A 25,270-nucleotide genomic window follows, 5' to 3' on the forward strand; every position below is an offset into this window, starting at 1 on the left:
GTTCAACTTTGTCAAAAACACTAACTTCGTATCCAATCTCTAGATTGAGATAAAAGCAAATAATATGTTTGTCTACTAGCGCCACCTTGGGAGAATTTTCCAAACTACTATGTTTCTGGTCGAAAAGATCCTATTTAGTTGAACACTTTTGTCGAAGATACCAATTTCGAGAGTTCGATTTTTTTCAGTCTCATCGCTGGATTGATATAAACAAAATAAAATATTTGACCACTAGCGCCACCTTGTGAGTGTTTTCTGAACTAATATGGTTTTAGGCGAATAGGATTCATTTAGTTGTTCAACATTGACCATGACACAAACTTTGTATCTAATCACTTGACTGAGTTATTAGCAAATAAAATCTCTGCCCACTAGCGTCATCTTGTGAGTGTTATAAGGTTTTATGTGACTAAGTATCATTTAGTTGTTCAACATTGTCGAAGACAACAATTTTGTATCTCATAACAGAACTTAGATGCAAGCAAATACAATATTTGCCCACTAGCGCAATCTAGTGAATGTTTTCCGAACTAATAAGTTTTCGGGCGGAACAGATCTCATTCAGTTGAACACATTTGTCGAAGACACCAATGTTGTATCTCATCACTGAACTGAGATATACACAATCAAAATGTTCGATCGCTAGCGTCATCTTTTGAGTGTTATACGAACTAAAAAGATTTTAGGCGAATATGTCCCATTTAATTGATCAACTTTGTCGAAGACATCAGTTTTGTATCTAATAACTGGACTGAGATACAAACAAATAAAATTTCTGCTCACTAGCGCCATCTAATGAGTGTTTTCCCAACTAATAAGTTTTCGGGTGACTTGATCACATTCAGTTAAACACATTTGTCGAAGACACCAATGTTGTATATCATCACTGAACTGAGATATAAACAATCAAAATGTTCGACCATTAGCGCCAACTTTTGAGTGTTTTCCGAACAAATAAGGTTTTAGGCGAATAGTTCTCATTTAGTTGATCAACTTTATCGAAGACACCAATTTTGTATCTCATAACTGAACTAAGATATAAGCAAATAACGTTTTGGCTCACTAGCGCTATCTAATGAGTGTTTTTCGAATTTATAAGGTTCTATGCGAATAGGTATTATTTAGTTGTTCAACTTTGTCGAAGACACCAATTTTGTATCTCATAGCTGGACTGAGATATAAACGAAGCAAATATTTGTACGCTGGAAAGTTGTTTCATATGTTGCTTATAAATGCGACATTTGTCGGCGTCTGTGCGCCACCTGGTGAGTTAATTCTGAATTAAAATAGTTACCAAGTGGAAGTCAGCAATCCTGTGATCAACTTTGCAGAAGACAGTTTTCTCCTAAACCTTTTTATTTTCAAGATATTTGCACTACAAGTACTGTCCTATTTATAGGACGCTGGGCGTTCGGGGCTTCTGTCCTATTTTAGGACGCTGGGCGGATATGGGTTAAGCTCTGACCAGTTGTCACTTGCTGAAATTAAACGAATAGCCAGTGTAGGGTATATAGTGTAGTAGTTGAAATTTGTTTCTCTTAGAATTGTCTCGAAAGAAGTCTTCCAGACCCATTCAAAACAAAACAAATTCCAAACAAATTCCTCAAAGAATTGCCGCAGAATTCTCGAAAGAATATTTTAAAATTGATTATTGGATTTTGACAGAATCATTGAAAGAAATTCTTGATTTCGTGATTTTCTCGTAATCCTCGAATAACTATCTCAGGATTGCCAAAGCAATTTTCAGAACATTCGGAATGATTCTCCAAGACTCTTGATGGAATTCTATCGCTATCCACAAAAAGGTTCTATCAGAAACCTTGGAGGAGTTAAAAAAAATAGAATCAGACGAAAAATGATCTAAAAATAATTAAAAGAATCCTATTAAAAATAATCAAAAATAATCTTTCAGAGTCATCATTTCTAGCACTAAGGACTGTTCATTTTATAAAGTGGACACCTTGTGCATGCTGTATCTTTTTTATTTATCAATGAAATTTCAATCGGTTTTCTGCACATCGTTCGACTAGTATTGTACAATGTTGTGATAAAAAAAATCTCCAAAATAATTAAAATTCACACAAATATGGGACAACGATTATAACGGTCGATTTTTGGAGGTTATCAAAAACAATGATTGTTAGAAATTGGCTTAAAAATTCGATAATTTATTTTTTTTATTTTCAAAAAAGGCTTGTTCTTCAAAAGCATCATCAATCAGAAGCCTGATGGAAAAAATCAAGTAATTTTTGGAGCAACAATTTTACAGATATAATAAAATCATTTTTCCCCTATATATTTAAGATAAAAATATTTTAAATTTCAAAGGAATTGATATGAGTAGAATTTTTTGGCTAAAAGTATGTCCTGACGGAAGTGCTAATGCAGTATTAATATGAAAAATAACTTACGCCTTCATAGAGTTAGTTATTTAGTCCCCACGCCACATTTAAGGCACAATATAAACACAATTGCTTTATTCTCAGAAGACCTTTCAAAGTTTATTGAAAATCATCAAAATTGGCAACACTGCTGTAATAAAATCAATTTTATTTTCCTCATATTATTTTCATAATATGTCATTCTAAGATTACCAATTGAAATATACGGAGAAAACCGTTTGCAATTTGCTGTATATCGATAAATATGCGTACATGATTATAAAAGTATGAGACTTTTTAGTAAAACTACCATAAACAGTAAAATTCATACTTAAGACTGTGGTTTAAACTCACGATTTAGCTCTCGTTTATACAAATATATATTCTTTAGCAATCCAAACTAGTTTTGAACACGCTTTTTACTTTTCTCTTTTGCTGGGAGTGAAAGGATGGTGTATCAGCAAATTTCACCAAAAATGGGTAAATCACTAAAATTACTAATATCAGAGAATGGTGGCATATAATTGATTTTTTCAAAGCTTTACCTTTAGTAGAATAGTGAAGGATATAAACATACTATTTGTTCATAAAAAATAGGATTTTTGTTTTGCGAAAAATAATGTTAAACTTTGACAAACTGCTTTTCTTAGTAGTTTTTGGAAAAACTATTTAGCTCTTCAACCAAAAGCATTTTCTGAGATCTTATATGTTCCTAGTATTGTAGAATAATAGTTCAACGATGCACAGAAAACCGATTACGATTTTATCAATAAATAAAAAAGATATAGCATAAACAAAATGTCCACTTTATAAAATGAACAGTCCTTAATTAACATCGAATAACTTAAGCTCTTACAAGTTGTCAAGGTAATTCTTGGAATCTATAAAAGAATTTCATTCAGAACATTATCGGGAAAAAAGCTTAGAATCTTTGACAGGATTTGCTCCCCATCTTTGTGAAAAAAAGGGACCCTTCGTAGGGATTTTTCCATTGTTAGCAATTACGACCGATTTTCTTTCTGTAAAATTCTTGAAGAAACTCAAAGAAAAACTCCTAAATTAAGTCATGGAGGAATTTGAACCAAAGTTCTTGAATTAATTTCAAGCGACGCTTCAAGAAAAAATCCAGAACATGTTCTTAGAGAAATTTCAAAACATGCTCAAAAGGTTCCATTCTCTATGAATTCTACCATTACATCTTCCATAAATTGCCCGTGAGTTTCTCTATAAATTACGTCAGGTAAACCTCCTACAATCAGACAGATTCTTATTCAAATATTCACAATTCCCTATCGAATCTTGGCGGAAATTTTACTAACAGCTTCATCAGGACTCTGGTCACAAAATTATAGATTAAAATAATCGCATTCTAAGAATTTTAACAGAAAATGCTCAAGAAATCTCAATGTAAGTTCTTCGATAATTGATATCACACGTTATTTCGGAAATTCTGCTAGAAATGCTATCACGTTTTCTGCATAAAGACGTGTCTTGACAGAATTCCTCCAAAAGTGGATAGTTTCACTAATTGATGTAGCAGGGATACTGTTCGAAATAAGGAAAAGTATGACAGTAGCCTGCTTTTGGTTTGAAGGTATAGTTGATCAGTATGGTGTAGTTAATCACTCCTACCCCACGTATATCGACTGTCAAGAAAGCTACAATACCGTCTACATCATCTAATTCCCTTTAACGTACCATTATTTGATAACTACTCTTGCTTTTCAATCAAACATTCAAAATAGTTATTCCAATCAACCATCAGCGTCATTTAAATGAAAAATATTTTCTAATTTACAGCTATGTTTTGTTTGTGGTGGTGACCCATATCGCATAAAGACGTTTCGCATAAGGACGTTTGGCATAATGAGAATTATATGTCTTCTTAATACTACCTGTCAACGTCTTTATGCGAAATGTCACTCCCGTTTTTAATGAACTTGTCTTATAAAATTTGCTTCCATGATAACTCTTTGGTTCGTGAAATGCAAAGGAAAGCTTAGCTTTAAGTGATGATTTACATTATTAACGAACTTTCTTTTAGAAACAGGCTACACCTGTGGACACATTTTGTGCTTTATGAAGACATTTACAAAAAAGTGCAATTGACCTTTTGGACTTTTATACCTTTCCGAACCACTAGAAAAATAAAAACTGCCGCATTATTTATGTCTTTATCCGAAACCCACACATGACCGGGCCCTATGAAGGGAATCCCATACTCTACTGCACATGAATGCAACCGCCAGCGAGGGTTCAAGCGCTTATCTATGACGATGACGATGATGACGACGATGACACGATGACATTTGGCTTGCTATATTTGGTGGAACGCCCTTGCAATTGCACAAAGGTCGGAAAAAGATGAAGTTCGCCCAAACTTCATTTTTATACCTTACATTTTAATACGTAGTTTTATTGAAAATGCAATTAAATTTTATTGAAAACTTAAAAAAAATGTTTGTATTAGATCATGTTTGATCCAAATGTGTATGAAGAGCGGGTAAATATTTTTAAAAATTAATAAAATAAAATAAATACTACATTTTTAGAACAGCTGGCTGGTTTCAGCAAATTGCTACAAAAAACTTAAACTTTTTTGTGAGATCTAATCATGCTTTTTAATGTGTATTATTCAAAATGTCGGCGACACGAGGTGTTTTCCAACTGAATATAATCAGAATTACTAAGGGCAAACATTGAATAGTATATACTAAAATTTAAATAGAATATTTGCTTATCCTGATGAAGCATAAGCTCCCAGATGCTGGATAACATTTGGAAAATATTTCATTCCTTATATATAAATTTTGTTCTATCATATTTTTTAAATTAATTAACTCATTACGCGTGGTAAAGATGGACAAATTATGGGTGAAATTATGTAAAAATCCACGTGCTCGGCTGGAATTTGAACCCAGGACTCTTGTATGCTAGACGAGCGCTTTACCAACTAAGCTACCGAGCCACACTTTAGTTGGTAAAGCGCTCGTCTAGCATACAAGAGTCCTGGGTTCAAATCCCAGCCGAGCACGTGGATTTTTTTCATAATTTCACCCATAATTTGTCCATCTTTACCACGCGTAATGAGTTAATTAATTGAATAACCATGCGGATTGGATTATCGAACAGCTCAATATAAGTGTCAATTTATATTTTTTATTTTTTTTTTTTTGGCCTTATCCAGTTGGCGACATCTAAGTCAAAAGAAAAAAAAATAGTACAATTTCAATCATGAATCGTAAAAATATAATAAATAAATAGTTCTGGCCGCTTTTTTGTACGGAGCACTACCGTTGTGAATTGGTATGTTTGGTGACGTGACGAGCAAAGATGGGCAAATCTGGTGCTCTGTTCGTCAGTTTGGGAGCGGTTTTAGCACACATTGGGACTCGATGATGAACAGGTTGCGGTGGCGTAGCGGTCGCGGACATGGAGCAGGCGGTGGTGCAAAAACAATCTACCCCGGCTCAAGTTAGGCAGATGGCAAAGTTGTTTTACGACCTGCTTGACCTAGAGTATAGAGTGGGGGGTGCCACATTTCTTGAAGAGGATGGTTCTTTAAAGATGACAGAAAATTTGGCAGTGCATATTTTTGTTGTGAAAACTGAAGAATTTACGAGCGATGAGCATAAAATATATATTAATGGTAAGGACTGGTAAGGACTAAGTGTCTTTAACATATGAACTTTAGAGAGCTCTTGTCCAGGGTTGGTAGCGATTGAGTGTCTTGAAATCGGAGCTTTAGGTCTCTTTTTGATTCCTGTTTGGTCTCCTTTTAGTCCATTTTCTAACATTAGGTCTTGCTAAAAAAAAGAACTGAACAGAAACAAAAAAGGGAATAAAAAGAGACAAAGGAGGAATCAAAAAACTTATTGGAATTAAGAAACCAAAATAATTCAAACAGGAGCCAATCAAGATTTTTTTAACGAATCCGGTCAAATATTTCTCAAGAACAGGAACATGAGATACCTCATGTCAGAAAATTAAGAGACCAAAAAAACTAACAAGATACTCTCTAGTGGAGAATTTTTTGAAGCAATTCGTGGGAATAACCGTAGACGAATTCTTGAAAAAAAATCCATATGAAAATGTCTGGAAGAACTGGAAAAATCTACGTAAGAATTTATGTAGGATTTCTCAGAAAAATCTCTAAAACAATTCCTTCAAAAACTCTGGAATAAACCTTAGAGTATTTTCTTGAAAGAATTTCTGTAGGAATCTTTGGGAGGGGTCTTAGAGTAACTGGAGACATTGGTAGAAGAATTAGTGGAAAAGTATCAGGAGTCCTGGAATAGTCTCTAGGAAAATGTTCGAAGTAATCTCTGTAGAAGATTTCCCTGAAGTTTCTAGAACTTTGCACCAGGATTCATTGCCAGCAGAAAAGGGAAAAGAGTGACTTTCGAGACTATTTTAGTTAGAACAGAGACTTTAGGGACCTTGCATGAAAATGGATACTTCTTAGACACTTTAATTGAAACAGTGACCAAGTCTCCAAAAAAAAGATATTGAATCAAATTTATTTCATAGTATTTTTTTTAGATTGAAATCTTAATTTTCAATATTTAACTCAAAGAAAAACATTTACATCTAGCACACAGATCTCCCTGCTGACTCGGAAATACGTCGACCGACTGTCTGCAGCAGAAAAAAGAAACACGTCATCAACATTAAATCAATAATAATCGGCTTAAGGGTTTTCAGTCTGGGAACAGAACAACAGTAGAAGTAAATTGCTACAACTGACTGTTCCCCGCGTTACCATTTCCAACGCAAATGACGTCACTGCAGCAGTGATGCCCTGAATGAAATCGACGACACAGGCACACAACGTCACAGCAAAATTTGATTAGCGCTAAATCAGAATGCTGAGGGTGGGTATTTTGACTACGGACGAGCATTTTGACTGGAGTTTGCTATTTCGGGAAACCGAAATTACATAATTTGATGAAACCGCAATCGTCAGTCGAATTGGTATTGTGGCTTCTCGGAAAACTGTCAATTACATTACTGTTGGGCTGATTTCCCAGGCTAATAAGATTTTGAACAGCCCAAGACACTTATTTTAGAACATCTTGAGTAACCAATTTTTATTTTATTACGGTTTTAATAATCAATATTTGGATTGAAATGTTACTTGAGATTCAATCCAATTTACCCTTCATGAATCAGAACGAAGAATCATAACACTGACACCAATTTGAGTCAATCCTTCCTCATCAGACGACGACCCTAATGAGTCAGACCTCAATCCGCCCGTCACACAAACCGAGAATTCAATTTCGCAGTGAAACTTCATCAATCAAACTCGATTACACGGTGGCAGCCATCATCAGCGATTAGCTCCAACACCAGAGCTGATTGATGGACGGATAACAACGCTTCTGGCTGCAACTGAAATGCATCCAAAATGCCATCCCTTCAGTGCATTGCGGTTAGCTCGTCCAAACTCAGAATCAGAGCGGGAAACTCAATTTTCCGGCGAAAAGTGGACCACTATTAATTGACTGGGTACCATTATTAATTGACACACTTATTGACACGTTGATGGGAATCGGAACAACTGCAAAAGTTTCCATTTCCCTTTCCAGTATTTCCCGAGAGAAGTGAGTAGTAGTGGCTCCAATCGACAATCGATATGCGGGATTGTCCTTGAGTTCGGCTTTGAGGGGGTTGATCATCATAATCCGTTTGGTGGCCGTCGTCATCGTCGGGCAACCGGAAATGGGTCCTTTCCTTCCCTAATGAATCATCATTTCTTTGGTAAATATTTAGACAGAATATGCGTAGTTTCTGATGGCTTCCATTTGGTTATGTTTAGCTTCGCGTCAATTGTAATCAGGATCGACAGAAGTAGGACCATAAAACGACAAATGAAGCGGAAAATGACAATCCACAGTGGGTAAGTGCCACATTTCCAATAAAAAATGTCAAGGAAGACGTTTACAGAAAGTTTTAAGCTTCTCTTCCAGACGCTCGAAAAATTCTCTTCAGAAACTTGAAAGTGTCTCTATCAGAAGCATGATAGCTTTATTCCAAATGCATAAAAATATCTCTAAGCTTAGAAACTTCTCTACAGAAGAAAGCATGGAAGCTTTTCGACAAAAGCTTTGGTGCTTCGCGACATAAGCTTGAGCTCCCAAGGAAGGGTTATCTCTCAGAAGATTGGAATCATTTGTCTCAGTAGCGTGGAAGCTTCTCTCAGGTGATTGGAAGATTCTCTTCCAGAATTTCGGAAGCTTTTCTCTCAAAAGCTCTGGAACTTTTCTGCAGAAATTTTGAAAACTTTTCTCTCGAAATTTTGGAAGCTTCTTTTTCAGAAGCATGAAAAATACATTCAAACTTATAATCATTTCTCTATCAGAGGCATAAAACCATATTTCTCAGAAGCAAGAAAGCATTTCTCTTAGAAGCATGAAAGCTACTCTCTCAGATAATATAAACCTTTTCTATATAAAAGGCTTGGAAGCCTCTCACTCAGAAACTTCAAAGTTTTATGCCCAGAAGCTCAAAGGCTGCTCTTTCAGAAACTTGAAAATTTCTTTTGCAGAAGCTTATAACCTTCTCTTTCAAGAGCACGGAGACACTTTTCTCAGAACCATGAAAGATACAAACTCAGATGCTTGAAAGCATCTTTCGCTGGAGCTTTAAAGATTCTCTTTCAAAAGCTCTCAGAAGCTTGGTAGCTTCTCCTCAGAAGCTTCTCTTCAGAAGCTTGGAAGCTTCTCCTCAGAAGCTTGGAAAATTCTCCTCAGAAGCTTGGAAACTTCTCCTCAGAAGCTTAGAAGCTTCTCCTCAGAAGCTTGGAAGCTTCTCCTCAAAAGCTTGGAAGCTTCTCCTCAAAAGCTTGGAAGCTTCTCCTCAGAAGCTTGGAAGCTTCTCCTCAGAAGCTTGGAAGCTTCTCCTCAGAAGCTTGGAAGCTTCTCCTCAGAAGCTCGGAAGCTTCTCCTCAGAACCTTGGAAGCTTCTAATCAGAAGCTTGGAAGCTTCTCCTCAAAAGCTTGGAAGCTTCTCCTCAGAAGCTTGGAAGCTTCTCCTCAGAAACTTGAAATCTTCTCCTCAGAAGCTTGGAAGCTTCTCTTCAGAAGCTTGAAAGCTTCTCCTCAGAAGCTTGGAAGCTTCGCCTCAGAAGCTTGGAAGCTTCTCCTCAGAAGCTTGGAAGCTTCTCCTCAGAAGCTGGGAAGCTTCTCCTCAGAAGCTGGGAAGCTTCTCCTCAGAAGCTGGGAAGCTTCTCCTCAGAAGCTTGGAAGCTTCTCCTCAGAAGCTTGGAAGCTTCTCTTCAGAAGCTTGGAAGCTTCTCCACAGAAGCGCGAAAGCTTCTCCATAGAAGCTGGAAAGCTTCTCCATAGAAGCTGGAAAGCTTCTCCATAGAAGCTGGAAAGCTTCTTCACAGAAGCTAAAAAGCTTCTCCACAGAAGCTTGGAAGCTTCTCCTCAGAAGCTTGGAAGCTTCTCATCAGAAGCTTGGAAGCTTCTCATCAGAAGCTTGGAAGCTTCTCATCAGAAGCTTGGAAGCTTCTCATCAGAAGCTTGGAAGCTTCTCATCAGAAGCTTGGAAGCTTCTCATCAGAAGCTTGGAAGCTTCTCATCAGAAGCTTGGAAGCTTCTCATCAGAAGCTTGGAAGCGTCTCCTCAGAAGCTGGGAAGCTTCTCCTCAGAAGCTGGGAAGCTTCTCCTCAGAAGCTTGGAAGCTTCTCCTCAGAAGCTTGGAAGCTTCTCCTCAGAAGCTTGGAAGCTTCTCCTCAGAAGCTTGGAAGCTTCTCCTCAGAAGCTTGGAAGCTTCTCCTCAGAAGCTTGGAAGCTTCTCCTCAGAAGCTTGGAAGCATCTCCTCAGAAGCTTGGAAGCATCTCCTCAGAAGCTTGGAAGCTTCTCCTCAGAAGCTTGGAAGCTTCTCATCAGAAGCTTGGAAGCTTCTCATCAGAAGCTTGGAAGCTTCTTATCAGAAGCTTGGAAGCTTCTCTTCAGAAGCTTGGAAGCTTCTCCTCAGAAGCTTGGAAGCTTCTCCTCAGAAGCTTGGAAGCTTCTCCTCAGAAGCATGGAAGCTTCTCCTCAGAACCTTGGAAGCTTCTCCTCAGAAGCTTGGAAGCTTCTCCTCAGAAGCTGCGAAGCTTCTCCTAAGAACCTTGGAAGCTTCTCCTCAGAAGCTTGGAAGCTTCTCCTCAGAAGCTTGGAAGCTTCTCCTCAGAAGCTTGGAAGCTTCTCCTCAGAAGCTTGGAAGCTTCTCCTCAGAAGCTTGGAAGCTTCTCCTCAGAAGCTTGGAAGCTTCTCCTCAGAAGCTTGGAAGCTTCTCCTCAGAAGCTTGGAAGCTTCTCCTCAGAAGCTTGGAAGCTTCTCCTCAGAAGCTTGGAAGCTTCTCCTCAGAAGCTTGAAAGCTTCTCTTCAGAAGCTGGGAAGCTTCTCCTCAGAAGCTGGGAAGCTTCTCCTCAGAAGCTGGGAAGCTTCTCCTCAGAAGCTGGGAAGCTTCTCCTCAGAAGCTGGGAAGCTTCTCCTCAGAAGCTGGGAAGCTTCTCCTCAGAAGCTGGGAAGCTTCTCCTCAGAAGCTGGGAAGCTTCTCCTCAGAAGCTGGGAAGCTTCTCCTCAGAAGCTGGGAAGCTTCTCCTCAGAAGCTGGGAAGCTTCTCCTCAGAAGCTGGGAAGCTTCTCCTCAGAAGCTGGGAAGCTTCTCCTCAGAAGCTGGGAAGCTTCTCCTCAGAAGCTGGGAAGCTTCTCCTCAGAAGCTGGGAAGCTTCTCCTCAGAAGCTGGGAAGCTTCTCCTCAGAAGCTGGGAAGCTTCTCCTCAGAAGCTGGGAAGCTTCTCCTCAGAAGCTGGGAAGCTTCTCCTCAGAAGCTGGGAAGCTTCTCCTCAGAAGCTGGGAAGCTTCTCTTCAGAAGCTTGGAAGCTTCTCCACAGAAGCGCGAAAGCTTCTCCATAGAAGCTGGAAAGCTTCTCCATAGAAGCTGGAAAGCTTCTTCACAGAAGCTAAAAAGCTTCTCCATAGAAGCTGGAAAGCTTCTCTATAGAAGCTGGAAAGCTTCTCCATAGAAGCTGGAAAGCTTCTTCACAGAAGCTGGAAAGCTTCTCTATAGAAGCTGGAAAGCTTCTCTATAGAAGCTGGAAAGCTTCTCCACAGAAGCTGGAAAGGTTCTCCACAGAAACTGGAAAGCTTCTCCTCAGAAGCTAGGAAGCTTCTCCTCAGAAGCTGGGAATCTTCTCCTCACAAGTTGGGAAGCTTCTCCTCACAAGCTGGGAAGCTTTTCCTCATAAGCTGAAAAGCTTCTCTTCATAAGCTGGGAAGATCCTTCTCAGAAGCTGAAAAGCTTCTCATCAGACGCTGGTAAGCTTTTTCTCAGAATCTGGGAAGATTCTCCTCAGAAGCTGGGAAGCTTCTTCTCATAAGCTGGTAAGTTTTTTTCTCAAAAGTTGGAAAGCTTCTTCTCAGAAGCTAGAAAGCTTCTTTTCAGAAGCTTCAGAAGCTGGAAAGCTTCTCCATAGAAGCTTCAAAACTTCTCCACAAAAAATGAAAAGCTTCTCCACAGTAGCCTGGAAGCTTATCCACAGACGCTTGGAAGCTTCTCCACAAATGCTAGGAAGCTTCTTCACAGAAACTTGGAAGCTTCTCCGCAGAAGCTGGGAAGCTTCCCCACAAAAGCTGAAGAGATTCTCCACAGCTGGAAAGCTTCTTCACAGAATCAGGGAAGCTTCTCCACAGAAGCTGGGAAACTTGCCTACGAAAGCTTAAGCTCAACAAAAGCTGAGAAGCTTCTCAACAAAAGCAGGGAAACTTTTCAATAGAGGCTGGGAAGCTTCCACAGAAGCTTGAAAGCTTCTCTACAGAAACCTGGAAGCTTCTCCACAGAAGTTTAAAAGCTTCTTCACTGATGTTTATGGCATTTTTGTTATAAACGTTAACTCAGTTTACAAAATTCTACTGTTATAGTGAAGCGCTTTTTATCGTTATATTATTCTTCATTATTTCATCCATCGATATGTTGTGTGCAAAAATAACTATGCAAAGCTGCCATTGAATGTTACCTAAAATTAATAACTATTCTACTTTGTCTTCTACTTCAAATATCTACCAAAAATTACAGAAAAAAAAACTACAAAAAATCACCTGGAGATGCCGGTCCCGGGCTGAGGCTGAGACTCTCGGATGAGGGCACCTTGTGCAGCGGAACCAGCAGCGACGTCCGACGAAACTTCTTCTCTTCGGCCGAACGGGGATCTTTTGGGCGATGATTTTCAAACGTTGTTGTTGTTGTTTCGATTTAGGAGGTGACAGAAGTTTCATAGATGAGTGCGGAAAGCGCGGTGCACCCCCGCAAAATAAAACCAAATGGTATTCAGTGGTGGAATCAAAGATGTTTTAGGCGCGCCGTGATTTGCGAAGATAAATAGGATGAGTGACGATACAGACGACGGCGGTGGCGACGGCGGTGACGGTGACGAGAAGAAAAGAACAAACCAAGAGAAGCAAATTGTTAGCTGACCGAGACCAAGTGGCAAGGTTTGGTGATAAAATTCTAACGGCTAATTGCTGGAAGCTACATAAGCTACGGATAAGCAACTAAATGATCGAAGCAAATAGGTCAATAGTTGCAGATTATTTGCATGTGTTGCTACTTTATAACTATTTACATGTACTAACTACGATTAACCGCCACTGTGCAGAAGGTCAGCGAACAGGAAAGCTACTGCAGTTTACATATGAAAGGAAGACAGAAATCAAAGCGCTGAACGTTAAACGTTAAATAAATGGATGAATGGGAACAGAGGAAGGAGTGATTTTAATCACAAATCAATTAAACGGAACGTTTTATAATCTACCTGAGGAGTATGATGATGTTAAAATGGTTTACAACTTAGCGACTAGCGAAGGATGAATAAATAACAGATTAGTCTTAAATTTATCTTGGATTTTTTTGTTTCATTTAGGTTTTGTAATGGAGGATTCCGGGAGGAACCTCTGACAGGATTTCCGTATAAATCTTTGAAATGACTCCGGGAGAAATTTCGATTTCCGGATAAATCTCTAAAATGATTCCCGTAGGAATCGCTTTAAGGATTCCGGGAAGAATTTCTGACAGAATTCCAGCAGGAATCTCTGAAAGAATTCCAGCAGGAATCTCTGAAAGGATTCCGGGAATTTCACAAGATCCACTCGACTTGTTTGTTTCGCGGATCAGTGGCACCTAATTATTGCATTTCTGTCCCATCCTGACTAGCGAAGTGCATGTCCAGAAATGAACGGTATCCGAAACCTCAAATTGAATACATTCGTGCACTTGTTGACTACTGTATTTACTCGTGCCCCAATCATTGGTACCTAGTTACCTAGTATTCAATCACAGACAGGGAGAAGCCTGCAGAAAGGCGTTGGAAGCGAGCAGTACGGGATAATAGCCGACCACATAATTGCATAATCGTGCCATGGTTGCCCGGCTTCGTAAAATGCCGCCACCGTCTTCGGAGATGATTGGCAGCAGGCCTGTACGAACACTCGTCGGCTAGTTTAGCAGTGTTTCATGTTAACCATCGAAGAGTTTTTTTTTATATCACTCTCTCGTTCGATGGTATAGTTAATTACAAGTTCCGGCCAGGTGAGTACATGCGTGTGGACTATGCGATGCGCCATCCAAGTGGGGCCCCATTAGCGAAAGTAATTTACACTTGGAATGGAATTGATTTTGTGATCATAGGAATTTTCCGGGGAAGTGGCTGTCAGAGGAAAAGGTGGCACTCGGGAATGTAACAGTCGGTGAAGTGAAAACGAGACGGCTCTTCCGTCTCTAGAGGAACGGAACATACATCTATCCGTCCATTCCAGCCAGTGCTTTTACCATTATTGCTTTGAGACATGTCAGAAGCTACTGGGGGCCGCAGTTCACGCATCGGCAACAGCAACATGACGACACAGGCGACCGATGGAATCCCGATCATTATTGTGTAACAACATTATAACAATATGAGATATTCATTCAAAGCTTTCTGTAACAGAATGTGTTATAAAATTTGTCGAAAAGATGTCAAAATCACAAAATATAACGAAATTTATTTCACTGGTATCACAATTATTACAGTTCAAAATACTTTCGTATAAAATTTATAACAAAATTAGATACGATCAAATGAACTTGAATGAACGAACGAAGTTTGTGATAAACTTGATTTACAATATCTTTTAACAAATGTTGTTATATTTTTGAAGCATACTACATAAAGTAACCAAATAGCACTTTAATTCACCCTCCGTGCTAATAAAGGGCTTCAATAGAGTCTATATGCCCTATATTAGCCGTATAACAGCCCTATTAGCCCAAAAAGGCGAATTAGCGGGCTTAAATCCTGGAAAACATTACACAATTATCTTGGTAGAACGTTTGACAAAATTTAACAAGCGTTGATATAGATCACAAATGGTTATATAATTGTATTATGCATTTCTGATCGGGATATGGGATTGAATTGTGCCGTAGAGCAGAAGCAGTGAGTATCGCTCTCGGAAGTGGCATCGATAAAACTGACTGAAAAAAAAAACCGGGGACCTTTTTGCTACGGGACAGATTCCTCCGGGGATTGCGATGAGTGGTTGTTGTTTTCAAGTCTGTGGTAAGTATAACTCCATGTGCATGGATCGATATCAGGACTAAAGCTGATGGACAGGGCTGGTAGTGGATGAATGCCAAAAATAGGAGATTTAGAGACTCCATGCCTGAAAAAAGAGACTGGAAATTCCCAAATTGATATAAGTATTCCTCTAAGAATCACATTGATTTTTGTTGAGGATTGTTCAAGATCCCATTCCATTCCTCCAAAATTTTCATTTTAAATATTTTTAAGAATCATTTTTCCAAGGAAACATACAATATATAACAGATATTCCTCCAAAATTTAATTGTTTTTAGAAACTCTTCCATGAATTTCACAAGGCGGAAATCATATCAGGATTTCATCCAAGATTTTAGCTTAAGCTTTCTTCAAGAATTCTATCAGTATTTTCTCTTAGGATATCTTCAGAAATTACACCAAAGATTCCACCTGGGATTTCATAGAAATTACTCTAAAAATTTCGTTCAGAATTTCTTTAACATTTCAACCAGAAATTTCTCTGATGATACCTTTAGGAGAAGCTCCAGAGATTCTCCCCAGCAGTTCTTTAGGAATTCTTCAACAGAATCTCCCAAGAAGATATCAAAGAATTATTTAGAAATTCCACCAGGATTTTTTCTAAGAATCTTTTCTGAGTATTGCCAACGAAAAGGAAAGGTGGTTTTATCACGTTAGGCCGAATGTCGTAAGGCCGAAAAGATTGTTAGGTCGAAAGGGTGATTAGGCCGAAAATGATTGATAGTTCTGATGGGTCGTGAGGCCGAATGGGTTGTTAGGAGTTTGGTCAAGGTTTTCTGTATTAGCTTGAAGCCCCTAATATCTGCCATGAAATGCGTCTAAAAAGAACAGCCTGTGTTTGAAAGAAGGAAAAACACTGATAAATGTGTGCCATTTGAACCAATAGTTTGTATTTTCCACTTTAAGTAGTCAAAAGTTACTTCGCTCTAACGACCCTTTCGGCATTCGGTCTGATGTCCTTCGGAATAACGGCATTCGGCCTAACGACCTGCTCCCATCAAAAAATTTATCTAGAAATTCCCCCATGAATTTTTCGAAGAATCTTTCCTGCGTATTGACAATGAAATGCAGAGGATATTTAAAGGAAAACCTGAAATTATCACAGATGAGACTCCTGGTGGAATACGTGATAAAATATTTGAAGAAAAAACTCCTGCAAGGATCTTTTATGGTACTTCTGGGAATCTATGACAAAAGGTCGAAAGACAAATGGTCGAAAGGACAGAAGGGCGAAGAACAAAAAAGAAGGGACAAAATGTCGAAAATTTCGTCGAAAATCGTTTTTAACCTTTTGTCCTTTCGACCTTTTGTCTTCCGTAACTACGCTAACGCTAACGCTAACGCTAATCGACGTTTTGTCTTTCGACCTTTCGTCCATAAACCACTTCTGAACCTTTGGAAAATCTTGGGTGATTCTCCAGAAAGATTGTGCAAATTTGTATTGGACAAATTACCAAAGAAACGTTTTCCTATATAATATTCTGGAGGAAAGCTTGAAAAAAAATTCGGGTGTAATTCCTAAGGAAATTTATGTAGCATAAATTTCTGGTTAACTTTTCAAGAAATTATGAACAATTTATTTGGGAAATTATTATGGAAATCTACAAGAAAGATGCTGTCGGAGTAATCCCTGGATAGGTAGAGATTTTTTTGGAGATATTAATGGTCATTTTTTTTCGAGAAATTCACTGACGAATGCCTGATTGATTACGTAGAGTAATTGCAAGAGAAATTCATTGAGTAATTTCTGGACGAATCCATATGAAAATGGCCCAGAGTTGGTAGCGACTGAGTATCTTCAAGATAGGGGACCTTATGTCTGAAAAAAAAAATACCGAACAGAAAACAGAAAGAGAACAAAAAAACAAACAAGACCAAGGAGTTTTCTTAATGATTTCTCAGATATTCCGACAAAATATTTTAACATTCTGGGTGACCATACGACAAGTAACATTGTATTTTTTTTTTTTTTTTTTTTTCAAAAAATGTTATCATGTTATCAAATTTTTCATCAAATATGATTCCTAAGATTTCTTCAGATGTTCATTTGGTTATTCGTTTTCGAAGTTTCTCAAGGAATTTCTCTAAGATTTTTTCTAGAAATAACCTCAGAAATTGCTCTAGACAATCCACCAGAAAATACTAAAAAGTTTTTTTTTTTCAAGGAAAAACAAGTTGATTTACCATGGATTTCCTTCAAGATTTTCGTTTAGGATAAGACTTCAATCAAGACTATAAGAAAATCAGTTCAAAGATTCCACCAAACATTTACTGAGAAGTTCTCGAAGAATTTATCTAGGAAATCATTAGAATTTTTAATTATCGTTAAGTAATCTCTGATAATACTTTAGTAAACTCCGGCAGCTGCAAGGTACTCCTTGAAAAACTCCTGGACTCTTGAGAAAGTCTTGGAAAATTTATTAGATAAACTACAAAGATACTTATTGATAAAAATCAATCGGATCCCTGTATGAAATTCTGAAGAAATCTTTAGCGAAACCAGTGGTCGAATTTGTTAAGGAATACATAGGAACAATTCTGATAGTCTGATAGATCTCGTAGCATAATCCTAGGCAAAATTTATGGAGCAATTCCTGGAAGTACCCATATGAAAAAGGCTCAGGGCTGTATGTCCTCAAAATAGGAGACCTCATACCTGAAAAAAGAGACCGAAAAGGAAACAAAAAGACACCAAAAAACAAACAATAGTCAGGATACGAGTTTTCATAATGATTTCTCAGCAATACCAATCAATTATTTCTCACACTTTCTTGGAACTCTTCGTGACATTACGACAAGTATTGTTGTACGTGTAACAGTTTGTATTTTTTTTTCTCAAAAACTATTATTCAGATGATACCAAGATACTTTCAAAAATTAAATCTGGAATTTTTTGAAGAATAATTCCAGAAATACCCAAAAATTCCACCACAAAGTCCTCAGAAGATTCTTTTAGAAATGTTTTCAAAACATTATTTCCCATGGATTTTCTCCAAGATTTTCGCTAATGATTCCTTAAAGATTTCTACATGGACTCTAATGAAATTACTTCAAAGATTCCTCCAAACATTTACTAAGTTCTCAAACAATTAATCCAGGTAATTGACAAAGTTTTATTTCAAAAATTATCGTTAAGAATCTCTTATGAAACTTTAGAAGACATTTCTGATGGAATCTCTTGAAAAACTCATGGACTCTTGGAAGATCTTGTAGATAAATTACTAATCGAATGCCTGGATAAAATCTTGCCAGATTTTCTGAAGATGTTATTTAAACCACAACCAGAGTTGGGAAAAGTTCTGAAATTCACACTACAGTAGGCAGGCGTAGCAAATCAGTCAGCGGAGCCAGTGAAACTCACGCGTATCGCTGCTGCAGGCAAAATGCCTTGAAAATATCAAAACACCCGTTGCTAAGGGCAACCCAAAACTACTGTAGAAAAATGTTCTATTTCCGGCTGCATTTCCCGCATTTACAGCCTTCAATGACACTACTGATTTAGAAAATTCATGTACCCAACATAGGCAACTTGATGAGATTCACAAATTTGAACTACTGTATTAGAAGAGCCACGTGATTTTCGAAAAAACTCAAGCCTACTACTATTACCATTCCCAGCTCTGATCACAACAGTCGAAACCGACAAGGAAATTTAGGTGGGATAAACGAAGAAACTACTGGAATAATTGTTGTTTTATTTGTTGGTGTGCAACCTTTAATGTACTTTTGAAGAATCCATGGAGATTAACTTGAGATATTACTCACGAAATGTTTGGAAAAACTGCAGAGATAATCTCTGGATGTAAAACTGAACTCATTGAAGAATTCCTGACAGATTTCGTGGAGTACTCCCAGGATGAATTCATGGAGCACTTCCTGAAAGAATCTATAGGAAAATGGCCCAGGGCTGGTGGCGACTGAGTGTCCTAAAAACAAAAGTAAAAAGACTGTAAAAAGACCGAACAAGAAACAAAAACCCTACAGGAGGCAGCATATGAGCTGTCATAATGATTCCCCAGCGATTCCGACCAGATATTTCTTACACTTTCTTTCGACAAATATTATTGCTCGTATGTATTATTATTCTCCAGAAATGTTGTCAATTCTACCCAAAATTTACTTCAGGTATTATTTCGAAGATTTCTTCAGGGGTATATTTAGTAATTCATTTACGAACTTTCGCAAGGAATTTCTTCAGAAATTTCGTTCAAGATTCAATCAAGAATCAAATCTCAGAATTTTTCTAAAAATAACACCATATATCACTTCAGATGTTTCAGCAAAAATCCCTCCAAATATTCTTTCAAACATATTTTTTTAAAGAGTTTATCGATTTCTTCCAAAATTTTCTTCTAGGAAATCTTCAACACATCATCCAATAATTTCTTCAGAGATGCCTTCAGAGATTTCCTCAAAAATTGTCGATCATGTTCGACCAGGAATTTCTCTAAAGATACTTTCAGCAATTACTCCAGAGATTCCTTCTAGTATTCCTCCAAACATTTACCAAGGAAGGCATCAAATAATTTATCCAGGGATTTGTCAGAATACTTTGGAAGTTATTAGAGAGTTTGTTTAGGAAGCTCTTTCTAAAAGAAATCGTAAATCTGATGAGATTCTGCAAATAACTCCTGAAAAAAGTCATGGATTGTTGAAGAAGGCTTGGAAGAATTTATAGTCAAATTACTAAGAAAATTATTGTAAAAATAATCAATCGAATCCCATGATAATATACTACATGATTTTCTAAAGGAGTTCTATAAAGAACATCGGATGAAAATGCTAACGAAACTTGTGTAGCAATGATCGGATAAATTACTGGAATATTTTCTGATGAGTAAGCGCTAGATGTAATGGTGAAGAAATTCTACGAGATGCCTGCAAAAAATATTGTGGAATTTCTGGAAGAGTTCCTAGATATCCTGGAATAATCCCTGAAAAAAAAATTGCAGCAAATACTGGGATAAACTGTGGGTGAATTCTTAAAGGAATCCACATAAATAGAAAAAGGAAAAATCGACGTAGGACCTCCAGAAGAAATTCTTGAAGGCTTTCCCAAAAAAAATCCCTAAACGATATTCAAAAAAAAATAATGGTCCTTTGTAGTTTTTTTTTTAACTTCCATAGTAATCTTTAGAAGACCTTTTAGAAACAAAGCAAAATATCGGTAGAAAAATTCATGGAAAAATCTCTGTAGGAAATCCTGAAAAATTTCCGAGGAAATTAAGGAAGGTAGTAGCATTGGAATGGTCAAGAATTTCCTGAAGCTAAATCCTAAAACCCTAAATTTTCTTAGGAATCTCTATATACCTTGAGTCCTCGAATCAAATGGATTCCAGACGAAATCTATGAAGAAATCAATAAAATAATTCCTTAAACAAAAATTATTTTAGATGAATAAGCTGTTGTTCAACTGCCAATGTTAGGAAAACTTTGTGGTTTTATAGGAAAAAAAATCTGTGAATATATTTGGAAGTCATCCTACAAAGACACAATCCCCAAGTGCATTTTTGAAGTAATTTCTAGAGATATTACTGGAAGTGTGAGCTTTGGACTGCTGAAAGATATCCTGGAGCAAATTTTGAAATAATACGTCCAAGCATCCCTTGAGAAATTATTAGAGGAACTTCAGGACGAATTCTTATGAGAATTGCTGGAGGTATCTAGAGGGATTCATGGATGAGTCTCTGAATGTATTCCTGTACAAATCTATGAAACATCCTAGATGCTATTCTTGGAGGAGTATGTGAAGGAATCAGAGGGGACTCGTAACATCACTTACTTGTTCAGCGATCTTAAGAATTTACACAAGGACTAACTACAGGGAGATTAAGTAAAAAAAAAATGACTTAAGATACTTTCCAAGAAAAATAGATACTTTTTTGAGACTCGCATTAAAATAGTGACCAAGTCTCTAAAAACAGACCTGCTGCCAGCCCTGGATAGAACAAAATGCCATGGGTGTATATGATAGAATAGTGACAGAAGAGAGCTGTAGAGGGGCCTTCCTTAGCCGAGTGGTTAGAGTCCAAGGCTACAAAACAAAGCCATGCTGAAGATGTCTTGGTTCGATTCCCGGTCGGTCCATGATCTTTTCGTAATGAAAATTCCTTGACTTCCCTGGACATAGAGTATCATCGTACCTGCCACACGATATACGAATGCAAAAATGGCAACTTTGGCAAAGAAAGCTCTCAGTTAAAAGCTGTGGAAGTGCTCATAAGAATACTAAACTGAGAAACAGGCTCTGTCCCAGTGAGGGCGTTAATGACAAGAAGAATAAGAAGAGCTGTAGAATTATGCGAATAAATCGACTGACAATTCGACTCTTTCGCCAAAGAGGCAAATCCCAGCACGAATCCACAACAAATTCAAACAATTATAGTCCAATTTCATCCCCCGGTACGTGATCAAATTTTCCTAGCACGTACCAAACCTGTCCACCGATGATAAATACTGGGAAAACTGCGGTCCAATTTATTATTCATGGCGCCCACCAAACCAGCCGTCGCATTTCCATTTCATCATCGAGCGCTTTTCGACGATTAACACTTTATCCAGCCAACAACAGCGACTGCGTCCTCAGTAAAATCTCCGAGGCACATTCCAGCAAGCGCCATCGGGAAAGGTTGTCAAAACGTTTCGTCCTGAAGTCCACAATTTGTCGTTAATAAATAGGCGGCTTGCTCCGAGGCTGCTGGTCCCAAAAGTGCCAACGCAACGGATTTCCACGAAAAGCTGGCCGGCCGGCTGGAATGATTTATGTCGGCGCGTATGCTAATTTACAAAAGCTTTATCGACCCCCGAATCCGTCTCGCAGCTGACCACTTTAACCACGAAGTTCCATTTCTGTAACAGTCGGCCAAATGGAATTGATTAATGTTTATGATTGATGGATGTGCTGAGGTCAAAGGTCCAACCTCAAGAAGATTTTCTGCGAGGCCAAGTCGAGGTTGAAGCAGCCATAAAATGGGAATTTCTTGGAATCGGAGTATACCTAGTTCCCTTTATTGCTGTACAATTTTGTCGCTTGACGACTGGCGGCGAATGGCGCCGAAAAACCCCGATTATGGGAAAAAATTATCACCGCACTATAAGTAGTGCGGATTGTTAGCAAAGGAAAAAGTGTGATAACTTAAGTACATCGTCTTAACGATGGATGAATGACGACAAACAACCCATGGCATAACGTCATCCAGCCAGGGGCCCAGATAGCCGTAGCGGTAAACGCGCAGCTATTCAGCATGACCATGCTGAGGGTCGTGGGTTCGAATCCCGCTGGTCGAGGATCTTTTCGTAAAGGAAATTTTCTCGATTCCCAGGGCATAGAGTATCTTCGTACCTGCCACACGATATACGCATGCAAAAATGGTCATTGGCACAGTAAGCTCTCAGTTAATAACTGTGGAAGTGCTCATAAGAACACTAAGCTGAGAAGCAGGCTCTGTCCCAGTTGGGACGTAACGCCAGAAAGAAGAAGAAGAACGTCATCCAGCGTGTTGAAACTGAAGCAGATTTGCTAAAGTGGTGTAATAAAGTTTGAATACATCTAGAATGAAGCGTCATTGCTTATTCAATCGACATTGTCGGTAGTGGCAATTTGCAATCCAATGACATGTTGAGTGGTTCTCACCAAGAAGGACGCAGCTGCCCATGAGTGGACGCAGCTCGCAGAGAGTAAGGTCGGGTATGAAAATAGAACGTCCCCTGGAAGATGCGGGGTGCTAGACGATCGAACAGTAGTCACGTTCTGAAGAAACAAGCAAAAAAAAACATTCAAGAAGTCAATAGTCAATAGTGGCTTTTTCTGAGAGCAACGTCGGTATGAAGAAGAAATGTCGTCTGGATAACGCGAAGTGTAAAAATGTAAATTAACGTTCAACGCTCCGTCATCGTAATCATCGTCATCATAAAAACTTCAAAAGCAATTTTTCTGTTCAAAACTAAAAATTATTCGATAAAAATGTGTTCACTGTGTTTGGGTTGAAGAATAGAATACAGTGAACACATTTTCCTGTAAATTTTCTTGATTTTGCAAGAAAAAACGGCTCTACCCCAGTTGGCATAACGCCATTTGGCATAATGGTCATTTGGCATAATGGTTATTTGGCATAACGGTCATTTGGCATAATTTGAAGAAAAAATTTCCACAAATTGTTTTTCTCAACTTTGAACTCGATAAACCGAATGTATGTCATCTTCGACTCATAACGATATAATTGAATCTCTTTCGAGTTCCGACTGGTTCCTTCCAAGACACACTTATAGCTTTGAGTACTTATTCGTATCGTTTCATGAAAGAGTAATATGAGAAGTATAAAATTTGGCACCATAGAGTGAGCTCGCTTTCAATAATTTACTGATGGTTTTTTTACCATGCCTTGGGTTTCACGATATTTCGTAGCTGAAAACACAGTCACATGAAAACGTTTAGTCTAGCCTCAAAATTATATTGAAATTTTTTTATTTTTATTTATGAGGGCGCAGAAATTAAATATGAAGAACATACAATGTGCTAAAGAAGGAAAGTCTCAAAAGATATGCTTTGCCTCAAATGCTATAAAAACCAGTTGATACACTGTTAATAATTCAGTAGGGTAATTCGCCTATTGTTGAATAGTACGTGTATTCCTAATGACGTGTTCTACAATTAGCAAGCATTTTAGGCCGTCAAAAATTGACGAATTACTCTTTTATAAATTCCACCTTCTTTCAAAAATTAGCTGTTCTTTTTAGTTTTCAGCGTAACGAATCATAGGAAAGATAGAGTGATAATATGTTCAGCAAAAACACGGGTTTTGTCATGAAAAACAACTCTGTAGAAAACACAAAAAATGTTAAAAATCTTGGAAAAATGTTATGATAAAAAGTATTATTTTTAGGGGCCATTCACATACAACGGCATATATCTCAAAAAGTATAAGAGATAGAAAAATCGTGTCTTCGACAAAGTTGTTTCAAATTGCCAATTCTACAACTTTGCCGAAAACACCATATGTCTATCTAAATGTTTTGAAAAAAATGTTTTTCTATCTCACTGCTAGGTCAAAAGTTGCGCTTTAATACACCAAGAAACTTCTCCGAACAAACTATATCGCTAAAATCAACGGTTTGGGCACTATTCAAAAAGCGCATGAAATTGCGAAAATAATACACAGTGCAACGTTAGCAACGAGTCTATTTTAAAGTGATTCCCTGTACTTCACATTATGGTGGTGGCCAAATGGTTACGTGGAGAAGCTTTTCAGCTTCTGTGAAGAAGCTTCACAACTTCAGCGGAGAAGCTTTTCAACTGTTGCGGAGAAGCTTCCCAGTTTCTGTATAGAAGCTTCCCAGCTATAGTTGAGAAGCTTTTCAGCTCCTGTAGAGAAGCTTCCCAGCATTTGTGGATAAGGTTCTCAGCTTCTGTGGAGAAGCTTCCCAGATTATGCGGAGAAGCTTCTCAGCTTCTGTAAAGAAGTTTCACAGCTTCTATGCAGCTTTGTAGGTTCTGCGTTGAAGCTTTCCAGCTTCAGTGGAGAAGCTTTTCAGCTTTGTAGTAACCGAAACATAACTGAATAGAGTTGTTATAGATTCGGAAAGAGAGTTTTCCGAGCGGATTTTGGAAAGAGAGTTTTCCAAAATCAATCCAAATTGCCGGGTAGGGAGTTTTCCGAGCAATGTGAAAAGTGGATTATGGAGAGAGAGTTCTCAAAGGACGGAAAGAGAGTTTTCCGAGCAGATTTTGGAAAGAGAGTTTTCCAAAATAAATCTCAATTGCCGGGAAGAGAGTTTTCCGAGCGAAGTTAAAAGTTGATTATGGAGAGAGAGTTCTCCAAGGCCTGGAAGAGAGTTTTCCGAAGGGATTTTGGAAAGAGAGTTTTCCGAGCAATGTTAAAAGTTGATTATGGAGAGAGAGTTCTCCAAGGCCGGAAAGAGAGTTTTCCGAGTCGGATTCTGGAAAGAGAGTTTTCCAAAATCAATCCAAATTGCCGGGAAGAGAGTTTTCCGAGCAATGTGAAAAGTTGATTATGGAGAGAGTGTTCTCAAAGGACGGAAAGAGAGTTTTCTGAGCGGATTTTCAAAAGAGAATTTCTCAAAATGAATCCAATTGCCGGGAAGAGGATTTTCTGAGCAATGTTAAAAGTTGATTATGGAGAGAGAGTTCACCAGGGCCGGAAAGAGTTTTCCGAGACGGATTTTGGAAAGATAATTTTCCTAAATGAATCCAAATGGATCATTGAAGGTAGTTTGTGTCAGTGTTCGCCGCATCAAAACAAAGGCGGCACTGTATATGGGATATA

General features: G+C 38.1%; 1 protein-coding gene across 6 annotated transcripts in view; it reads right to left on the reverse strand.

Annotated features, from left to right (window-relative positions):
- Positions 1 to 25,270, reverse strand: part of LOC5573441 (oxysterol-binding protein-related protein 8) — a 165,726-nt gene that overhangs the window by 118,126 nt on the left and 22,330 nt on the right. For 5 of the 6 annotated variants that reach the window (XM_021837903.1, XM_021837902.1, XM_021837904.1 and 2 more), the window contains one exon: positions 12,475 to 12,585. The exons of the other annotated variant lie outside the window; for it this stretch is intronic. In XM_021837903.1, coding sequence (XP_021693595.1) covers positions 12,475 to 12,585 — 111 coding nt within the window. The remainder of the gene's footprint in view (positions 1 to 12,474; positions 12,586 to 25,270) is intronic. 6 annotated transcript variants of the gene reach the window in all.

This window comes from Aedes aegypti, chromosome 1 (assembly GCF_002204515.2).
Source record: "Aedes aegypti strain LVP_AGWG chromosome 1, AaegL5.0 Primary Assembly, whole genome shotgun sequence".
Classification (NCBI taxonomy): domain Eukaryota; kingdom Metazoa; phylum Arthropoda; class Insecta; order Diptera; family Culicidae; genus Aedes; species Aedes aegypti.